This window comes from Chiloscyllium plagiosum, unplaced genomic scaffold (assembly GCF_037043375.1).
Source record: "Chiloscyllium plagiosum isolate Xiang-an unplaced genomic scaffold, Cpla_swu_hap1 HiC_scaffold_13, whole genome shotgun sequence".
Lineage (NCBI taxonomy): Eukaryota > Metazoa > Chordata > Chondrichthyes > Orectolobiformes > Hemiscylliidae > Chiloscyllium > Chiloscyllium plagiosum.
Window position 1 is genome coordinate 63069722 of NW_028270151.1, and position 17932 is coordinate 63087653.

The 17932-nt window shown below is 41.2% G+C and overlaps 1 protein-coding gene across 1 annotated transcript in view; it reads left to right on the top strand.

The window, feature by feature from the left end:
* Positions 1 to 8327: 8327 nt before the first annotated feature.
* Positions 8328 to 17932, top strand: part of ap1s3a (adaptor related protein complex 1 subunit sigma 3a) — a 39199-nt gene continuing 29594 nt past the window's right edge. Inside the window, exon 1 of the mRNA XM_043702068.2 lies at positions 8328 to 8430. Coding sequence (XP_043558003.1) covers positions 8428 to 8430 — 3 coding nt within the window. The 5' untranslated portion in view covers positions 8328 to 8427. The remainder of the gene's footprint in view (positions 8431 to 17932) is intronic.

A 17932-nucleotide genomic window follows, 5' to 3' on the forward strand; every position in this document is an offset into this window, starting at 1 on the left:
TCACACAGCTACCTGGATTACGCCTCTTCCCACTCTACCTCTTGCAAAAATGCCATCCCGTATTCCCAATTCCTCCGCCTCCGCCGTATCTGCTTCCAGGAGGACCAGTTCCACCACAGAAATTCCAGATGGCCTCCTTCTTTAGAGACCGCAATTTCCCTTCCCACGTGGTTAAAGATGCCCTCCAACGCATCTCGTCTACATTCCGCACCTCTGCCCTCAGACCCCACCCCTCCAACCGTAACAAGGACAGAATGCCCCTGGTGCTCACCTTCCACCCTACCAACCTTCGCATAAACCAAATCATCCGCCGACATTTCCGCCACCTCCAAAAAGACCCCACCACCAGGGATATATTTCCCTCCCCAAACCTTTCCGTCTTCCGCAAAGACTGTTCCCTCCGTGACTACCTGGTCAGGTCCACGCCCCCCTACAACTCACCCTCCCATCCTGGCACCTTCCCCTGCCACCGCAGGAACTACAAAACCTGCGCCCACACCTCCTCCCTCACCTCCATCCAAGGCCCTAAAGGAGCCTTTCACATCCATCAAAGTTTTACCTGCACATCCACTAATATCATTTATTGTATCCGTTGCTCCCGATGCGGTCTCCTCTACATTGGGGAGACTGGACGCCTCCTAGCAGAGCGCTTTAGGCAACATCTCCGGGACACCCGCACCAATCAACCACACTGCCCTGTGGCCCAACATTTCAACTCCCCCTCCCACTCTGCCAAGTACATGGAGGTCCTGGGCCTCCTTCACCGCCGCTCCCTCACCACCAGACGCCTGGAGGAAGAACGCCTCATCTTCCGCCTCGCAACACTTCAACCCCAGGGCATCAATGTGGACTTCAACAGTTTCCTCATTTCCCCTTCCCCCACCTCACCCTAGTTCCAAACTTCCAGCTCAGCACTGTCCCCATGACTTGTCCTACCTGCCTATCTTCTTTTCCACCTATCCACTCCACCCTCCTCCCTGACCTATCACCTTCATCCCCTCCCCCACTCACCTATTGTACCCTATGCTACTTTCTCCCCACCCCCACCCTCCTCTCGCTTATCTCTCCACGCTTCAGGCTCTCTGCTTTATTCCTGATGAAGGGCTTTTGCCTGAAACGTCGATTTTGCTGCTCCTCCAATGCTGCCTGAACAGCTGTGATCTTCCACTACCACTAATCCAAAATCTGGTTTCCAGCATCTGCAGTCATTGTTTTTACCTACTTCAATACACCACCCTGTTCCCTGGGCAACATCTGTGTCAAGCTTGTTGCAGTGCTCCAGTGAAGCTCAGCACAGGCTGGAAGAAAATCTTCTTATTTTCCACTTGGGAACTCTACAGCCTTCTGGACTCAATATTGGCATCAACAATTTTATGACATGAAGCACCTTCTCTCATGTCTTTAGCCCACCTCCACACCCACCAGGCCTTGTTATCACATGATCTGCTATTACACATAACCCATTGTTAGCTATTGATTGTCCCCAAAAGTTGCTAAAGGTTAGATAGATACACTTTAGCATGGAAACAGGCCCTTCGGCCCAACAAGTCCACACCGACCCTTCGAAGAGTAACTCACCAAGATCCATTTCCATCTGACTAATGCACCGAACACAATGGGCAACTTAACATGGCCAATTCACCTGATCTGCACTTCTTTGAACTGTGGGAAGAAACCCACGCAGACACGGAGAGAATATACAATATCCGCACAGACAGTCACCCAAGGCTGGAATTGAACCTGATTCCCTAGTACTGTGAGGCAGCAGTGCTAACCACTGAGCCACTGTGCCACCCATTTTTTTCTAAACCTTTCAGCACAAGCTGGAAGAAAAGTACCTCATTTTCTGCTTTGAAAGTCTACAACCTTCTGTTGAGTGCAATATTGCATTCAACAATTTTACGGCATGAAGCCCTTTCTCCGATGTCCTTAGCCCAACCTGAAGAAGGGCTTATGCCCGAAACGTCGATTCTCCTGTTCCCTGGATACTGCCTGACCTGCTGCGCTTTTCCAGCAACACATTTTCAGCAAGAGAACAAAGAGATAAGCTGAAGAAAATAGAGAGTCATACAGCATGGAAACAGACCCTTTTGCCCAACTCGTCCATGCTGATCAGGTTTCCTAATCTGAACTAGTCCATTTTGCCTGTGTTATCCCTCTAAACCTTTCCTATCCATGTATCTGTATAGAGACATTGAGAGAAACGCAAAAGAGCCAGACTGATATAAAGGAGTACACACACACAGGAAAGAAAGAGACAGAAGTCTCTTGCTTTAATGCAACATCATATGTGTTCCACTGGTAAATAAACAAACTTGCATAATTAGGGATGGAATGAGATGATGCAAATAAAACCAGTTAACAGTTTCCAGATTGGGAACAGCTCTGGAACAAGTCTCATTTTATATCCATATCTTACATAATGTGTGGCTGCCTAGAGGGAAAGGCTTTCTGGTGCCTTCATGGTGGTATTAGATACTGATCTAAAAAAAAATGGAATGAAGGTTTCCTGTGATACCACTTTTTCATTATATAAGGTCTTATAATAATACAGCAGATGAAATAAATTATTTTTACTACTGAAGGCATTTGAGATGTGAGTTATGAATATTGTTGTAATTATATAGTATACATCTAACAATATTCTTGTCCAGCTGGGGAAATAATAACAAGCTGTCATTGCTGGAGTGAAATTCTACCCATGGGTGACTTAAGCATACTAAAAGAAATGGTTATAGCACTGGTACAGAGGCATCATAAATACTTGTTTTCTTTTTAATTGTAAATAATTTCAGCTGCCCCCATACCTATGCAATGATTAAGTGAAATAGGATGCATATCACACCAATGGGAACAATGTGACAGTCACAGGACTCCAGATTTATTTGGCAAGTCTATCATTTGGAAATGATAGAACATTGTAATATAATTACTAACTCAGCTGCTGGAAAACTCCACTGTAATAACTTTCATAAATATTTGTGGGATAAACTGGATTAGAGTCTGGTTGAGATAAAACAGATTGATTTTCATTTTTTGACACAAACAGAAGAAATTGACATTGATGAGTACCTTCCAAAGAAAACCAAATGTAGATAGTGATTTGATAGTATCCAGAAAACAGTCCTGCAGTAATAAAAAGAACATGCAAAGAAATTTAATGATAACAGAACATCTTTTTTATGTGGATGATAAGATTTCCACAAGGGAAAATTTTTTGGGTTTTTTTGGCAAAAAGAAACACTTAAAAGAGATTTGAAAGTTGCTTAGAGAGTACCTAAATGATAATCAAACAGCTCAGTAATCCAGTCCTTTTACAGATTTAAAATCCACTTAAGACAGATTCTGTACAGTTTATTTTAAGGAGATCAAATGGATTAGTTAAAAGTCAGTTGAAAGTGGGTAGAGAAGAGAAACAGGCAGTTAAACATAAGAAAATTCTGTAATATTGAACATTCTTATTCTTCATTATGAATTGGTAGACAAACAGTTCTCATCTTTCCTATTTTCTAAAGAGAACCAGAATGTAAAGATAATGTGACATTTGCCTAATTTAGTCATGGAATTGTTTCATAGATTTCAAAGGAGCAATCTGGAATCTGATCAGTGAAGAGTGCAAATGCAGGAAATTTGGAATAACAACAGCTTGAAATAGCCAGCAGGACAATCTGTGTTTGAAAACTGAACAAATACAAGTTAAATGTTTCAGCTGGGAGTAATACAGAGTTGGCAAAATGCAGTGTGGCTGCCTCATTGCAGAGGAAATGTCCTCTTTATTAACATAGAACTTATGAATCCTTAGGACATTCAGTTCTATATTCTTGTTAAGATTTCCATAAATTTAAGTAGAATATAGAATAAGTTACTGAACTTTTTAGGGCCTATGTCATTTCACAAAAACAAAAAGAACAAAGAACAGTACAGAAAACAACCAACGCTGGAGATCACAGTGGGTCAGAAAGCATCCATGGAGAGAGAGCAAGCTAATGTTTCGAGTCTCAATGACTAAAGAACAGTATAGCACAGGAAGAGGCCCTTCAGTCCACCAAGGCTGTGCCATTACATATGTCTTTCTAAACTAAATCCCTTTAGCCTTTATGTAGACCATATCCTTCTATTTCCTGCCTATTTGTCTACTTATCAATATGTTTCTAAAATGTTTCTATTGTATCTTCCATCATCTCCTTTGGCAGGATATTCCAGGCACTTTGCCATCCACTGTGTAAAAATGCTCTCACATCTCCTTTAAAGTTTCCCCCTTTTACCAGAAACCTATGTCTCTGCTAATTTACATTTCTACCCTGGGAAAAAGTTTCCAACTATCCATTCTATCTGTGCCTCTCATAATTCTGTCAATCTCTATCAGGTCACCCCCCAGCCTACAATGTTCAAGGGAAAACACTCCAGGTTTTTCTAATCTCTCCTCATCATCTATACCCTCCAAACCAGGCAATACCCCAGTAAACCTTTATTGTACCTTCTCCAAAGCCTCAACATCCTTCTGGTAGTGTGGTGATGAGATTGTATGCAATATTCCAAATATGACCTTACTAAAGTTCTATATAACTGCAACATGACTTGTCAATTTTTATGCTCTATGGTGTGACTAATAAAGGCAAGCATGCCACATTCCTTCTTGATGACCTTATCCACATGCGTTACCACTTTCAGGGAATTGTGGACCTGTACACATATATTCCTCTGCATGCTAATGATTCTAAGGTTCTGCAATTTATTGTAATCTTGTATTGTATTGTATTGTATTCTTCCCTTCTGCATAAGACTTTCCAAAATGCATCTCTTCACAATTGTCCGGATTAAACTCCATCTGGCATTTCTTCGCCCAACTCTTCAGCTATTTATATCTTGCTGTATCCTTTAACATTTCCTCCCCCCACCTTGCTGTCTGTAGCTCCCCCAATCTTTGTGTCATCTGTAAACTTACTAATCATACCACCTACATTCTCTTCCAAATCACTTATATATATTACAAACACCAGGTCCCAGCACTGATCTCTATGGAACACAACTGGTCATTGATCTCCAGTCAGAAAAACACACTTCCACTACTCTTCTCTGTCTTTTATGACCAATCCAATTCTGTATTCTTCTTACCAGCTCATACCAGTCCCATGTGAATTCATCTTCTGTATCAGCCTGCCATAAGGGACCTTGTCATAGGTCTTGCTAAAGTCCATGTAGACAATATCCACCACTCTACCCTTGATCAATCATCTTTATCACTTCCTCAAAAAACTCAATCAGGTTTATGAAACACAATATCACCACACAAAACCATGATGTCTGTCACTAATAAGTCCATGTTTTTCCAAATGTGAATAAATCCCGTCCATAAGAATCTTCTCCAGTAATTTCCTCACCACCATTATAAGGCTCACTGGCCTGTAATTTCCTGGATTATCTACATTGCCTTCTTAAACAACGGAACAACATTAGCTATTCTCCAGTTCTCTGTAACCTCAGCTATAACTAAAGAGGATACAAAGATTTCATACAAGGCCCAAGCAATTTTCTCCCTGCCCTCCCTCAGTATTCTGGGATAGATCCCATCAGGTCATAGGGAATGGCCTACCTCAACGCTTTTCAAAAAACCCAAAACCGCCTTCTCTTTTATATTGGCATGGTGTGGAATATCAACATACCCCTTTTAGACCCACTGTCCACCATGTCCCACTCCTTTCTGAATACCCATGCAAAGTATTCATTAAGGGCTCACCCACTTCCTCCAACTCCATGCATAAATTCCCTCCTTTATCCTTGCAGACCTACTCTTTCCTTAGCTATACTCTTGTTCCTTATGAATGTATAAAAAACCTTGGGATTTTCCTTAATTCAGTTTGCCAAGGTCATTCCATAGCCCCTTTTAGCCCTCCTAACTTGTTGTTTTAGTTCTTTCTCGTTGTCTGTATATTCCTTGAGGGCTTTGTCTTCAGTTCCCTAAACCTTGAATATGCTTCCTTTTTCTTTCTGACTAAGCTCATAATTTCTGTTGTCATCCACGGTTGCCAAATCATGCCAATCTTATCCATAATTTCCAAGGGAACATGTTGGTCCTGAATTCTAATCAACTGGCCTTTAAAAGATTCCCCTGTGATGGATGTGGCTCGATCAGCCATCCCTGCCTAATAATGTAAATTCACCCAATTTACTACTTTTACCCAAGGACTATTGTTATCCTTATCCATAAGAAACTTAAAACTTACAGAATTATGGTCACTGTTCCCAAAATGCACCCACTGGAACTTTGTTCACCTGGCCAAGTTCATTCCCCAGTATCAGGTTTAATATGTCCCCTTCCCAAGTTGGACTATCTACATACTGCTTCCAGAAACTCTCCTGGACACACCTAACAAATTCCCCTCCATCCAAGCCCCAGGCATAAGGGAGTCCCAGTCAAACATATATACCAAAGTTAAAATCTCCTACCACAACAACCCTGTTGTTTACACATTTTTCATAATCTGTCCACATTTCTGTTTTTCCATCACCCACTGGTGGTTGGGAGTCTGTAGGACAACCCTGTCAAAGTGATTGCACCCTTCCTGTGCCTGAACTCCACCCATATGGCCTTGTTAGATGAGCTCTTTGAGGTTTTCTCTCTCACTATAGCTGTGATATTCTCCCTCATCACTATTGCAACTCACCCACCTCTTTTACATCCCTCTCTATCTCGGTCTGAAACATCTGAATCCTGGAACATTAAGCTATCCCTCTCACAATCAAGTTTCTGTAACAGCCACAATATCATTGTTATATGTACTAATCCAGGCTCTAAATCTATCTGCCTTATTTGTAATACTCCTTGTGTTAAAACTAATGTACGTTAGACTGGCAGTCTCCACAGTGTTCAAAAACCTTTCCCGGTCTATTCCTCCTCTTGGCCTTACTGGCTTTAGTCTCAAGCTCCTCCTTGGTTATTTCACTTGCTCTGGTTTCTACCATCCTGCTGTACTAGTTTAAACCCTCCTGAGTGAGGCTAGAAAGTTTTGCTGCCAGTTTACTGGTTCCCCTCTAATTTAGATGCAGCCTGTCTTTCTTGTACTGGTCCCATCTGCTCTGGAAAGCATCCCAATAATCCAATATGAGAAGGTCTCTCTCCGGTACTATCCCTTTAACCACAAGGCTCAAGAAGCCTGAATTGGCGAAGTGTTGAGATAGAGGTCTTGAGGATACATAACTGGAAACGATCAAAGAGATGGAGAGAATGGATTCATGTGGAATGATTTGAAAACAGGGATGAAGTTAATATCGATCATGACACTGATCATCAAAAGTAATACAAAGATATATAAATGTTATTATGAACATTTTATAAATAACATGTATAATATAGAATATTTTACATTCACTTGCCTGGCAAAAGTTTTAGGCGAAAATGAGGACTGCAATGCTGGAGATCAGATTCGAGAATGTGGTGCTGGAAAAGCACAGCAGCTCAGGCAGTATCCGAGGAGGAGGAGAATCAATGTTTTGAGCAAAGGCCCTTCATCAGGAATGAGGCTGTGATCCGAGGGGCTAGAAGATAAATGAGAGTAGGGGGTGGGACTGGGGAGGGGGAAGGTAGCTGAGAGTGTGATAGGTGGATGGAGGTGTGGGGGGTAATGGTCAGATGGAGGGTGCAGCGGATAGGTGGGAAGGAAGATGGGCAGGTAGGACAGGTCATGAGGATGGTGCCAAGTTGGAAGGTTGGAACTAGGATAAGGTGGGGGGAGGGGAAATGAGGAAACTGGTGAAATCCACATTGATGCCATATGGTTGGAGGCTCCAGAGGTGGAAGATGAGGTGTTCTTCCTCCAGGTGCGGATGGTTAGGGAGTGATGAAGGAGGAGGCCCACTGCTTGGTTCGTGTGGATATCCCAGAGATGTTCTCTGAAGCGGTCTACAAGTAGGCCTTGAGAGGGGGAGACAGGACGCCCACTTGCAGAGCGCTTCAGAGAACATCTCCGGGATAACCCTTCCAGAGGTGGAAGATGAGGCGTTTTCTTCCAGGTGTTGGGTAGTTAGGGAGTGACAATGAAAGAGGCCCAGGACCTGCATGTCCTTGATGGAGTAGGAGGGGGAGTTGAAGTGTTCTACCACAGGGCAGTGGGGTTTGTTGATGCGGTTGTAATAAATTAAATGTTAATGTATATTTTTGCAAGCTTAATAAGCTTTAGACTATCTTACATGTGTAACATACGAAATATTATCAGCTCAATGAACTGTCTAATGAAACAATAAGGTAGTAAGGATTTCCCTAACCTGCTCTTTTACTGCAGGTTAATGTGTAATCCAGGGGCAGGGAGGAGCCTTAAGCACACAGAATTCTGGGATAACTACCATGGGTTCCTGAATACAAGCTTCTCAGGAAATGTTTTGTGTTCAGATTTTGAGGTTAAACCAATCCATCTTTTGCTTTAAGGCAGAATGGTAAGTTGTTTTTAAAATGCATTGTTGATATCTTTGGCGTGTCTTAGATCTAAGTACGGAGTTATGCTGGCAAGTGTAGATATCAATTACTTCACCTGTTTCTGCAGGTGAAAATACAAGTGCACACCTGGCCTATACGGAAAGAACGAGTTTACTAACAGTTAGTTTAAAAGCACTTATTGTGTGTGTTTAGATTGCTTTAAATAAACATATTAGGCTTTATACCATGTAAAATATTAAAGGCTACATTCACAAGTGTTTAAAGTCAATTATACAGGCCGTGTCACAACTCTGTTAGCTACCTCTGCACTTAATCAGGTTTGCTGAGATTAGGGTACAGATTTGGTTTATTTGAATCAAAATCATTACTCAATGATTTTGAAAAATGTAATGTTTTAACCGATTTAGTACTTTATACTCATGGTAAATAATGTCGGTGTTGTCTCATTTAAAAAAAAACAAGTGCTGGAAACTGGAAACAAAAACAGAAAAGCATTTGGTGTTTAAAAATTAGAATCCCAAATGTAAACCTAGAATCAAAACAAAGGGGAGAAAACATTTTTAGAAACTAGAAACTCATTTAAAAGTGTTTTTTTTGTATGACAAGCAGAACATTTAAAAGTCCATAAAATGTAAGAAATGGATTAAACACCTTGTCATGAATCAGTTAAACACTGTCTTGCAGATTGTGTACCTTCATTCAATTTCAATAATATAGAATTATTGAACAACAGTTTGAAATTATCTCGCAGAACATTCATTTTGAATACACATTTGAGGAACAATCCTCATACCTGTACTGAGGTGGATTTCAGATGTCTGGCAGACTTTCAGTTTGAATTCTCAACATAAGGAAGTGTTTGACACTTCCTCTGACTCCGTTTGTCAGCTATGCTACAGTTCACTTCAGAATAATAAATCTACTGGTCTGTGTCCTACTCCAGGAGCTATTATATCCTTTTGCTGTTTGTGGGAGCTTTACTGTATATAAATTGGCTGCCATGTTTCCTACATCACAACAGAGTACATTTCAAAAGTATTTGATGGGTCAGTGTTACAAAATGTTCTGATGTCACAAAAGTTGCCCTATAAGTGCAAATATTTTTCTTCCATTGTTACTTAGTCGGCCTTTCCTCTATTACCTGTCATACCAAGCAAATAATTATTTGAATAAGAAAGAAACTTCATGACATACAACTCGGTGTATAGTAATTAAGAAAAGCCCATCAATATAAATTAAATAGTTTCATTGCATCCATGGGTTAAAATATTGCAGAATACTGAATCTTAAATATACAAGAACTGAATATCTGTGGGTGGCACAGTAGTTAGCACTGCTGTCTCACAGCGCCAGAGACCCGGGTTCAATTCCTGCCTCAGGCGACTGTCTGTGTGGAGTTTTGCACATTCTCCCCGTGTCTGCGTGGGTTTCCTCTGGGTGCTCCGGTTTCCTCCCACAGTCCAAAAATGTGCAGGTTAGGTGAATTGGCCATTCTAAATTGCCCGTAGTGTTAGGGGAATGGGTCTGGGTGGATTGCGCTTCGGCGGCTTGGTGTGCACTCGTTGGGCCGAAGGGCCTGTTTCCACACTGTAAGTAATCTAGTCTAATCTTAATTTTATCATTTAGCAGTCTCATCTGTTTGATTTGGAGATGCCGGTGTTGGACTGGAGTGTACAAAGTTAAAAATCACACAACACTAGGTTATAGTCCAACAAGTTTAATTGGAAGCTAATGCTTCCAATTAAACCTGTTGGACTATAACCTGGTGTTGTGTGATTTTCATCTGTTTGAAGTACTTAGGCCAGAATGGGGAAGAGGAAGTCAAATGAAATGACAATGAGACTATAATATAGAGCTAAATTTTAACTTATTTTGTCTATTATTATTAAAACTTATAATTATTTTAAAATGTGATTCTACATATGCAAGATATTAATGTTAAATTACCATGTAGTTTCTACGTGGCCAACTCATGACGCACAATGCTCCTGTTTAATTTACATGTGTTATTTCTTTGAAAAACAAAATGCAAAATAGATTGTCACTGACAAATTGATGTCACATCATATGACATAATGAGAAATTGTAGCACTCAATTAAATTACTAATCAGTTGATAGGTCTACAAACAAACTTAATTAAAGTCACAAACAATGTACTACTGTAAGTACGCATGGAATCGTGGAAATTATCTTGCTCTTTTGTGTGAATCTAAAACATCAGTGGAAATCAAAACCCCTTCAGAGATTATGAATATTGCTTTTGCATATACAAGTGGATTTTACATATAAAATATGCTGTAAAAGCTTCCTATTCAATCCAAATATCTCTTCTCTTATTCTGAATCTATACTCCAGAGCATTTTCCAACTGTTGTTCTTCATGTTACATGTTGAAAGTGTGATGTAGATATTTTCTTGGGTTTTGTGGTACAAATTACTCCTATGAATATTCTGTATGTATTACATTTAAAAGTGTGCCTATAATACCCAATATCTAATTGTAAGCTAAAATCTAGGTTTTGAATCTTTTTAATTCAAACCAAATAGCATGTATTTCACAAGTGCTGTGATAATTTTTCCAGTTCTTTTGAAGATTGATTGCTCAAAGTACTTGTAAAAGACCAGGTATAAACTGAAACAGTAAAAGAAAATTCCACATACTATATTCCAATAGTGATAATTCCATTGGCTGTGAAGCACTTCAGGATATCTCTTAGTCATCTAGTTTAAATTGTTCAGGTGGAGGTGAAATAAGATGTTCATGTCATCAGCTGGCTTACTTGCTTTTGACATCTGTCTTTCCTTAATATTATTTCTTTATAACTTACCACCTGAGCTTTTAACTTGCAGGTTTGGCTGAGTTTGCCTCTGTTTGAAAAGTAATCCTTTTGTGTATCTTTACTCTGCCCCTCCACCTCTTCAAGCCAGAATTACAATGTGTGTGATACGTTCGCATTATATATTAATGATTTGGATGAGGGAACCGGGGGTATTCTAGCGAAGTTTGCCGATGATACGAAGTTAGGTGGACAGGCAGGTAGTACTGAGGAAGTGGGGAGGCTACAGAAGAATCTCGACAGGTTGGGAGAGTGGTCCAGGAAATGGCTGATGGAATTTAACGTGAGCAAGTGCGAGGTCTTGCACTTTGGCAAAAAGAATAAAAGCATAGACTACTTTCTAAATGGTGAGAAAATTAATAAAGCCAAAGCACAAAGGGATCTGGGAGTGCTAGTCGAGGATTCTCTAAAGGTAAACATGCAGGTTGAGTCCGTGGTTAAGAAAGCAAATGCAATGTTGTCTCTTATCTCAAGAGGGTTGGAATATAAAAGCAGAGATGTACTACTAAGACTTTATAAAGCTCTGGTTAGGCCCCATTTGGAGTACTGTGTCCAGTTTTGGTCCCCACACCTCAGGAAGGACATACTGGCACAGGAACGTGTCCAGCGGAGATTCACACAGATGATCCCTGGAATGACAGGTCTAACATATGAGGAACGGCTGAGGATACTGGGATTGTATTCGTTGGAGTTTAGAAGATTAAGGGGAGACTTAATAGAGACGTACAAAATAATACATGGCTTGGAAAAGGTGGATGCTAGGAAATTGTTTCAGTTAAACGAGGAGACTAGGACCCGTGGACACAGCCTTAGAATTAGAGGGGGTCATTTCAGAACAGAAATGCGGAGACATTTCTTCAGCCAGAGAGTGGTGGGCCTGTGGAATTCATTGCCACGGAGTGCAGTGGAAGCCGGGACGCTAAATGTCTTCAAGGCCGAGATTGATAGATTCTTGTTGTCTCGAGGAATTAAGGGCTATGGGGAGAACGCTGGTAAGTGGAGCTGAAATGCGCATCAGCCATGATTGAATGGCAGAGTGGACTCGATGGGCCGAATGGCCTTACTTCCACTCCTATGTCTTATGGTCTTATGGTCTTCCCAGGCAAGAATTCACCAACAGGTTTGTCAGTGTAACTTCTGCAGACCCCTTGTACCATAATTGCATGATGATTTTGCTCACCACTGTATATCGGTATTTGTTTGGTCACCTAAGACATACTGATGAGTGGTTTAATGTCTTTGGCTATTCTGGCTGTAATGTATGCTAGTTAGTACCTGTTCTTAGAACATGTAGAAAATCATTTTATTTTAACATGAACCTTGTGGTAAAGATCATGCTCGCCACTAACGTCCAATTGTCTCACCAGGAGATCTGTCAAGACCTTACCACTATTAGTTGCCAGTCTCTCTATTGGATATTCGCAGTGTGGGGTGCGGCAATATCATCTAGCTTTTCAGCAACCAGTTTCATTGTAAGATTTTCACAGGAAACAAAGAGTAATCAAATTAACCATTTTTTTAAAATGGAGCAAAGTAAAGTATGGGATGTATATGTAGACTGAAAACAGAAGGTGAAACGTTTAATTTGTAATTTAATTGCTCCAGTTGTGAATAATGTTTTTAGGGTAAGTTCTGTTGTTCACTGAATTTCATTTGTCATGTTGCTACTAATGTGGGAGTGGAAAAATTGAAATTCTCACTTATTTTGCAGTTGCTAGATTTTAGGGCATGACTGGAGTTGGCCTGTGTTAGAGTCCCAATTGACTTATAACTTCAGGGTGTTCTTGCTAATTTGTGCCTGTCTGGTACCCTGAGATTTTAATGTTTCATGAGTAATGATGGTGAAAGCTGATGATTTGCGGTCAAAACTCAACCCCAAGAAAATCAGAGCCAAAAAATATTGTAAGTCCTCAATAAAAGCCATGGTGATGTTCTTAAAAATTGATGACTTCAAATGAAACAATGGATGGAATTTTCCCTCCCTGATGTGGCATGAAAATGGTGAAAGATGGGAAAAATATGGCGAGGATGAAAAAATCAATATCATGACATTGAGAATTTTGTTTCCCTTTTATTCCTTTTAAGCATTGAACAGTGACTTCAGAATGTCGATGGTGAGTGGTGAATGCCATATGTTCATGTACTAGGATGTGTCATTAATAGTCCAACTCGCTTTATTGATGAACAATTTCTAGTTCTCTCCTCCCTCCCCCGAGAAACTTGATGACACAAATTCCTGACGGGCAGGTCAGAGTGGGTAGTTACTTGGTGGCTGTAGCTCACTGAATTCTTGTCCCAGACAAAATGCAACCACATCTTCATCACAATATTCCTGCATGCTCTAATGGATGCCACCCTCCTTGACTTTCCAAATATTTAAGTTGGGTCAGCAAACCATGGGCCACAACTTATGATCTTACCTACTCTTGCACCAGTTCAGTTCTTCAACACTTTAGAGATTGGGCACACCTATGATATGGATAGGCAGGGGCACACAGTCATCCCATGCATCTGCACAGATCACCTTATGGCTCTTTGCTTGGTTTTCTTAAAGTTCACTTGCTTGGAAGTTTCTGTCTTGCATCACTGTTTAGTGAACAGGAGTTTTGGACACAGTTGCAGGCTGTCAGTAGCCTTCCATCTAAGCTATACAACTGAGAGGTTTGGCATATGCCAGTCAATATGCCAACAAATTGACTTTGAGTTTTAGAAATCATTGCCACGCCTGGACCTTAAAGGCTGGCAAGTTAGGGGAATGTAGGTTGCTGGCTCTCAGTGCTTTGTAGCATTGAGGGAGAGGCAGCAGCCTATCGTAGTGGAGGGCACTGAATAATCAAAGGAGTGGACATAAAGCTGGACAACACTGTACTATGTCAATGTCACACCAGTATTTGCCAACAGCTTACGTGGCAAGCACACTGCATGTGCATCAATCAAATGGCCGTGTCTGAAAGTCAAAGTCCTTTCGTGGGGTTAAGGGGCACCAAAGTCAGTCAAGGACACATCTGATTCCCCAAGGGGTTGGCCACAGTCAAAAATGTCTTTACATTCTGGAGATTTTGACCTGCAGGACTAACTGTGGTGCCGTGTAACCCATCCAGGGATTGCCAGTATGTCAGTCAGGATGTTGTGGGAGATCAGACTTTCAGTCCAATCTTTCCTGTGATGAGACAAATGGAGAGGGATTATGTGGATGGAAGAGCAGTCTAAAATCACCCTTAAACTTGCTGTCTTTCAAACACTCCAGCGACGGTAATTCTCTCCCTGGAGTTTTGCTCGAATACTGCATGAGAGTTTACTGAACCCTTTTCCTGATTCATTTATTCTTTTAGAATGAGTCTGTATATAGGATTACTTAAGCCATGACTCTTACCCCGACCCTATTCAGTTCGGACCCCAGCGCCGGGACAATCCACAGATTCCCAGTCCTCTCATGCAAAAGGGCCAATTAAGCGCTCGAGATGAAGTGAAAGTCCTTCAAGGCACTGGTGCCTGTGCCTCCTGGGAATCTTCAGAATCTCACCCAGTCGCAGGGTCCTGGACGAGCCCCCAAGTTTACTGTCATGGAAATTAAATTGACTCAACTCAGCTATTAGCAAGAGCAACCAAGAAGAGCTTTATTAATTTTAACCTCTGCATTGCAGAGGAACCACATGCACTTGACAAAAATGCCTTGTGCAAGGGCCCTGAGCATAATTCATATACTTGTCTTATACTGTTTCTTATCACGTTCACAAGGAAAAAGACTGTGCAGATTTGAGTTGTTATTCTTTTCATTCCCTTGTTGTGGACATACTGTTCTTATATTTTTCTCTTGCTGAATGTTTACAAAGTTCCACAGAGACAAGCTGTGCCTCGACTGCAGACTTCAGCAAAGTGTCAGAAAGTTTTAAATTTAGTAAAGCATTGTCTTTCAGATTTCAGGAAATGGATTTCAGAGTAAATGTTAATTTTGTTAATTTTCAATTACACAGATCATGGTAATACAGCAGCAAGAGGTGCTGAGGTGTCTGCAGTGAGTAATAAGGAAGTACAGAGGACAGGAAGAGTTTGTAGCCTGTTAGACCAGCTGGGCGAGAGTAATTGAGTAAGTGGTTTGATGTATGTGATAGTGAGAGGTGTAGTCCATGAGTTTAGTGAGAGGTGTGTGCCGTGGGAGAGATGGATGAGTGGTGACCCTGTTAGTGTGACTAGCACAGAGAGGTGCATGCACTTACTCTTGTAGAGTATGAAAGATCACCGACAGCTTTCAGGTAATTCCAGATGTTCCTGTTACCCCCCAGGACACTGCACTGACCCGGGCTGTTTATCTGCGTCCTGGCTGGTTCTGTCTGATGACGTGGCCTCCTGCGGAGGTCAGTGAAAGAAGGACTGCCCTCTTCTCACCTACCCTATCCACCAGCACCTCTAGATTCTTGTCAGTGAAGCGAGTCTCCATTCCTAGGTCAGTCCTCCATGATAGTGGTCAAGCATCACAGCATGACAGTCAGTTTCTAGCAGAGTTGGTGTGCAACTGGAATTTAAATATGATGCCAGTGCAGGGAGTGTTACCAGATCCTGGCAATGGCAACCTCTCCTACCAATTCCACACAAAGATCACCAAACGGCCCAGTTTCATAATAAGATCATAAAATGTAGAAGGAAAGGTAGGCCATTCAGCTCCATAGTCTGCTCAGCTGTTCAATTAGGTTATAGTTGGATTGATCATCCTTAATTCCACTTTTCTGCCTTTCCCCATAATCCTTGATTCCTTGTCTGATGAAAATTCTGTCCATCTTAGTATTGAAATTCCTTAACGACCCAGCCTTGCCAGCTCTCTGCGATAAAGAATTGCAGACTCACTCCTCCTTGAAAGAAGAAATTCCTTCTTGTCTCTGTGTTAAATGTCCAACTCTTTATTTTGACGTGGAAGTGCCAGTGTTGGACTGGGGTGGACAAAGTTAAAAATCACACAACACCAGGTTATAGTCCACCTAGTTGATTTGGAAGCATTAGCTTTCAGAATGCTGCTCCTTCGTCAGGTAACTTTATCCTTATTTTGAGACTGTGCCCTCACTGAATGAATGAGATGAAGAGCAGAAGATTAAGTTAGAAATGTTGCTTGGAGCCATGATTGACTGGATGCCATAAAACTCTTTCAGTTCAAGTGTTTTGTTGAATATGGGAAAATTACACCCTTGATTGCTGTAAACATCAATGTTAAAACTGGAGTTAGGTTCTCTGGGATTTGATTAGAAAAGAGAGATTCAGCCCTGTTAGTTGGGATATTTGACCAGGTTAAATTCCTACATAAATGAATGAAACAATTTTGAAAATAAAGTGCATTTTTCTTTTATTTCTAAATGTAACTTTATTCACAATAGTGTATCACCAGCTCATTCCTGGTTTGCAGTATGAATCTCCTGCTCCCTGATCATTGCTGATCCTTCCCCTCCCTAACTCTCCAATTTGTGGCCTTCGTAGGGTCAGGTGGGGGGAAGCTACTAAGCTCAGTCATCACCAACATCCTGTTGTCCAGGGGTTGAGGGATGATGGCGAATGCCCCACAGCCAACCAAGAGGAGCAGCTCCATTTACACTTGAGCAGGTCCCAAAGGCAGTGGTAGCTGACAAGAAGCTCATTGGAGGGTTTCAAAAAGATGTTGTCAGGCAGCAGTTACAATGTGGCCTGGAGGAAGTGTTGACTCTCACAGGTGGTCTAGAGCCTGGTCCAGAAAGATCCCCAGGCCTTGAGCTCTCCTGTCTGGGGAAGAGATCAAAGAGTTGGGCACAGGGACACTGCACGTTGAAAGCTAGGCATGAGTAGTAGCCTCACATTGAACAGTAAGTGAGCAAGAGAAGCTGCTTCAAATGGTGTCAATTATGTGGGGAACAATGTTAAAACATATGTCACAACATTCTGTGAGATTGCAGTCCCCATTCACTCACAACATTGAAGTGAAAAACAGCAAGTGGTCAACATTGCATTACAACTGATGCATGAGTAGACAGGTGATTTCAAAAATGTTTTGAAGTGACTTTGTTTAGATCTTCTGCACCAATTCACTTGGAAGTAGCAGTTACATAAATATTGTGTTCATTTAAATCGGTAACAAAGCTTGATAATTCTTCAATGATTAAATTGCAGTCTGCAGCTTGTTCTTGGCAGAATATTAGTACATGCAATTTTCCTGGATCCCTTTCAGGACTCAGAAAGTGAGGTCATAGGAAGTTGTACTTGATTTTTCAGGGTCACAAACCATTGGCAATAGATCTAAGGCTGCGCAGTGAATGTCATGTGAGAACTCTTTTTAAGAGTACAGTGTGGCATCATCTAGGGAGCTCATTGGATTGCATTCTTCCAACAGTATATGAACCTCTGTTGTTATGAAAACATTTTACAAATAATAAAAAATGCTAATCTATCTCATGATGTGAAATGGTGTTGTCACATTTTTCCTATTAAATCTGAGACTTATGTCCAGTGCTTTATTTTAAATGTAACCAAGCACTCCTTAACTAACCTTCTTTCAGCTGAGCTGAGCTGACAGACCTGATCATAAACTAATTGCATTCCTTACTAGATAGAGATCATTTAGCCCAGGGAGTCCAAGCCAGCTTACTGCACAAACTAGTTTGTCCGTCTCAATATCATAAAACTTGTTGTGATGCAGTTGGAGACCATT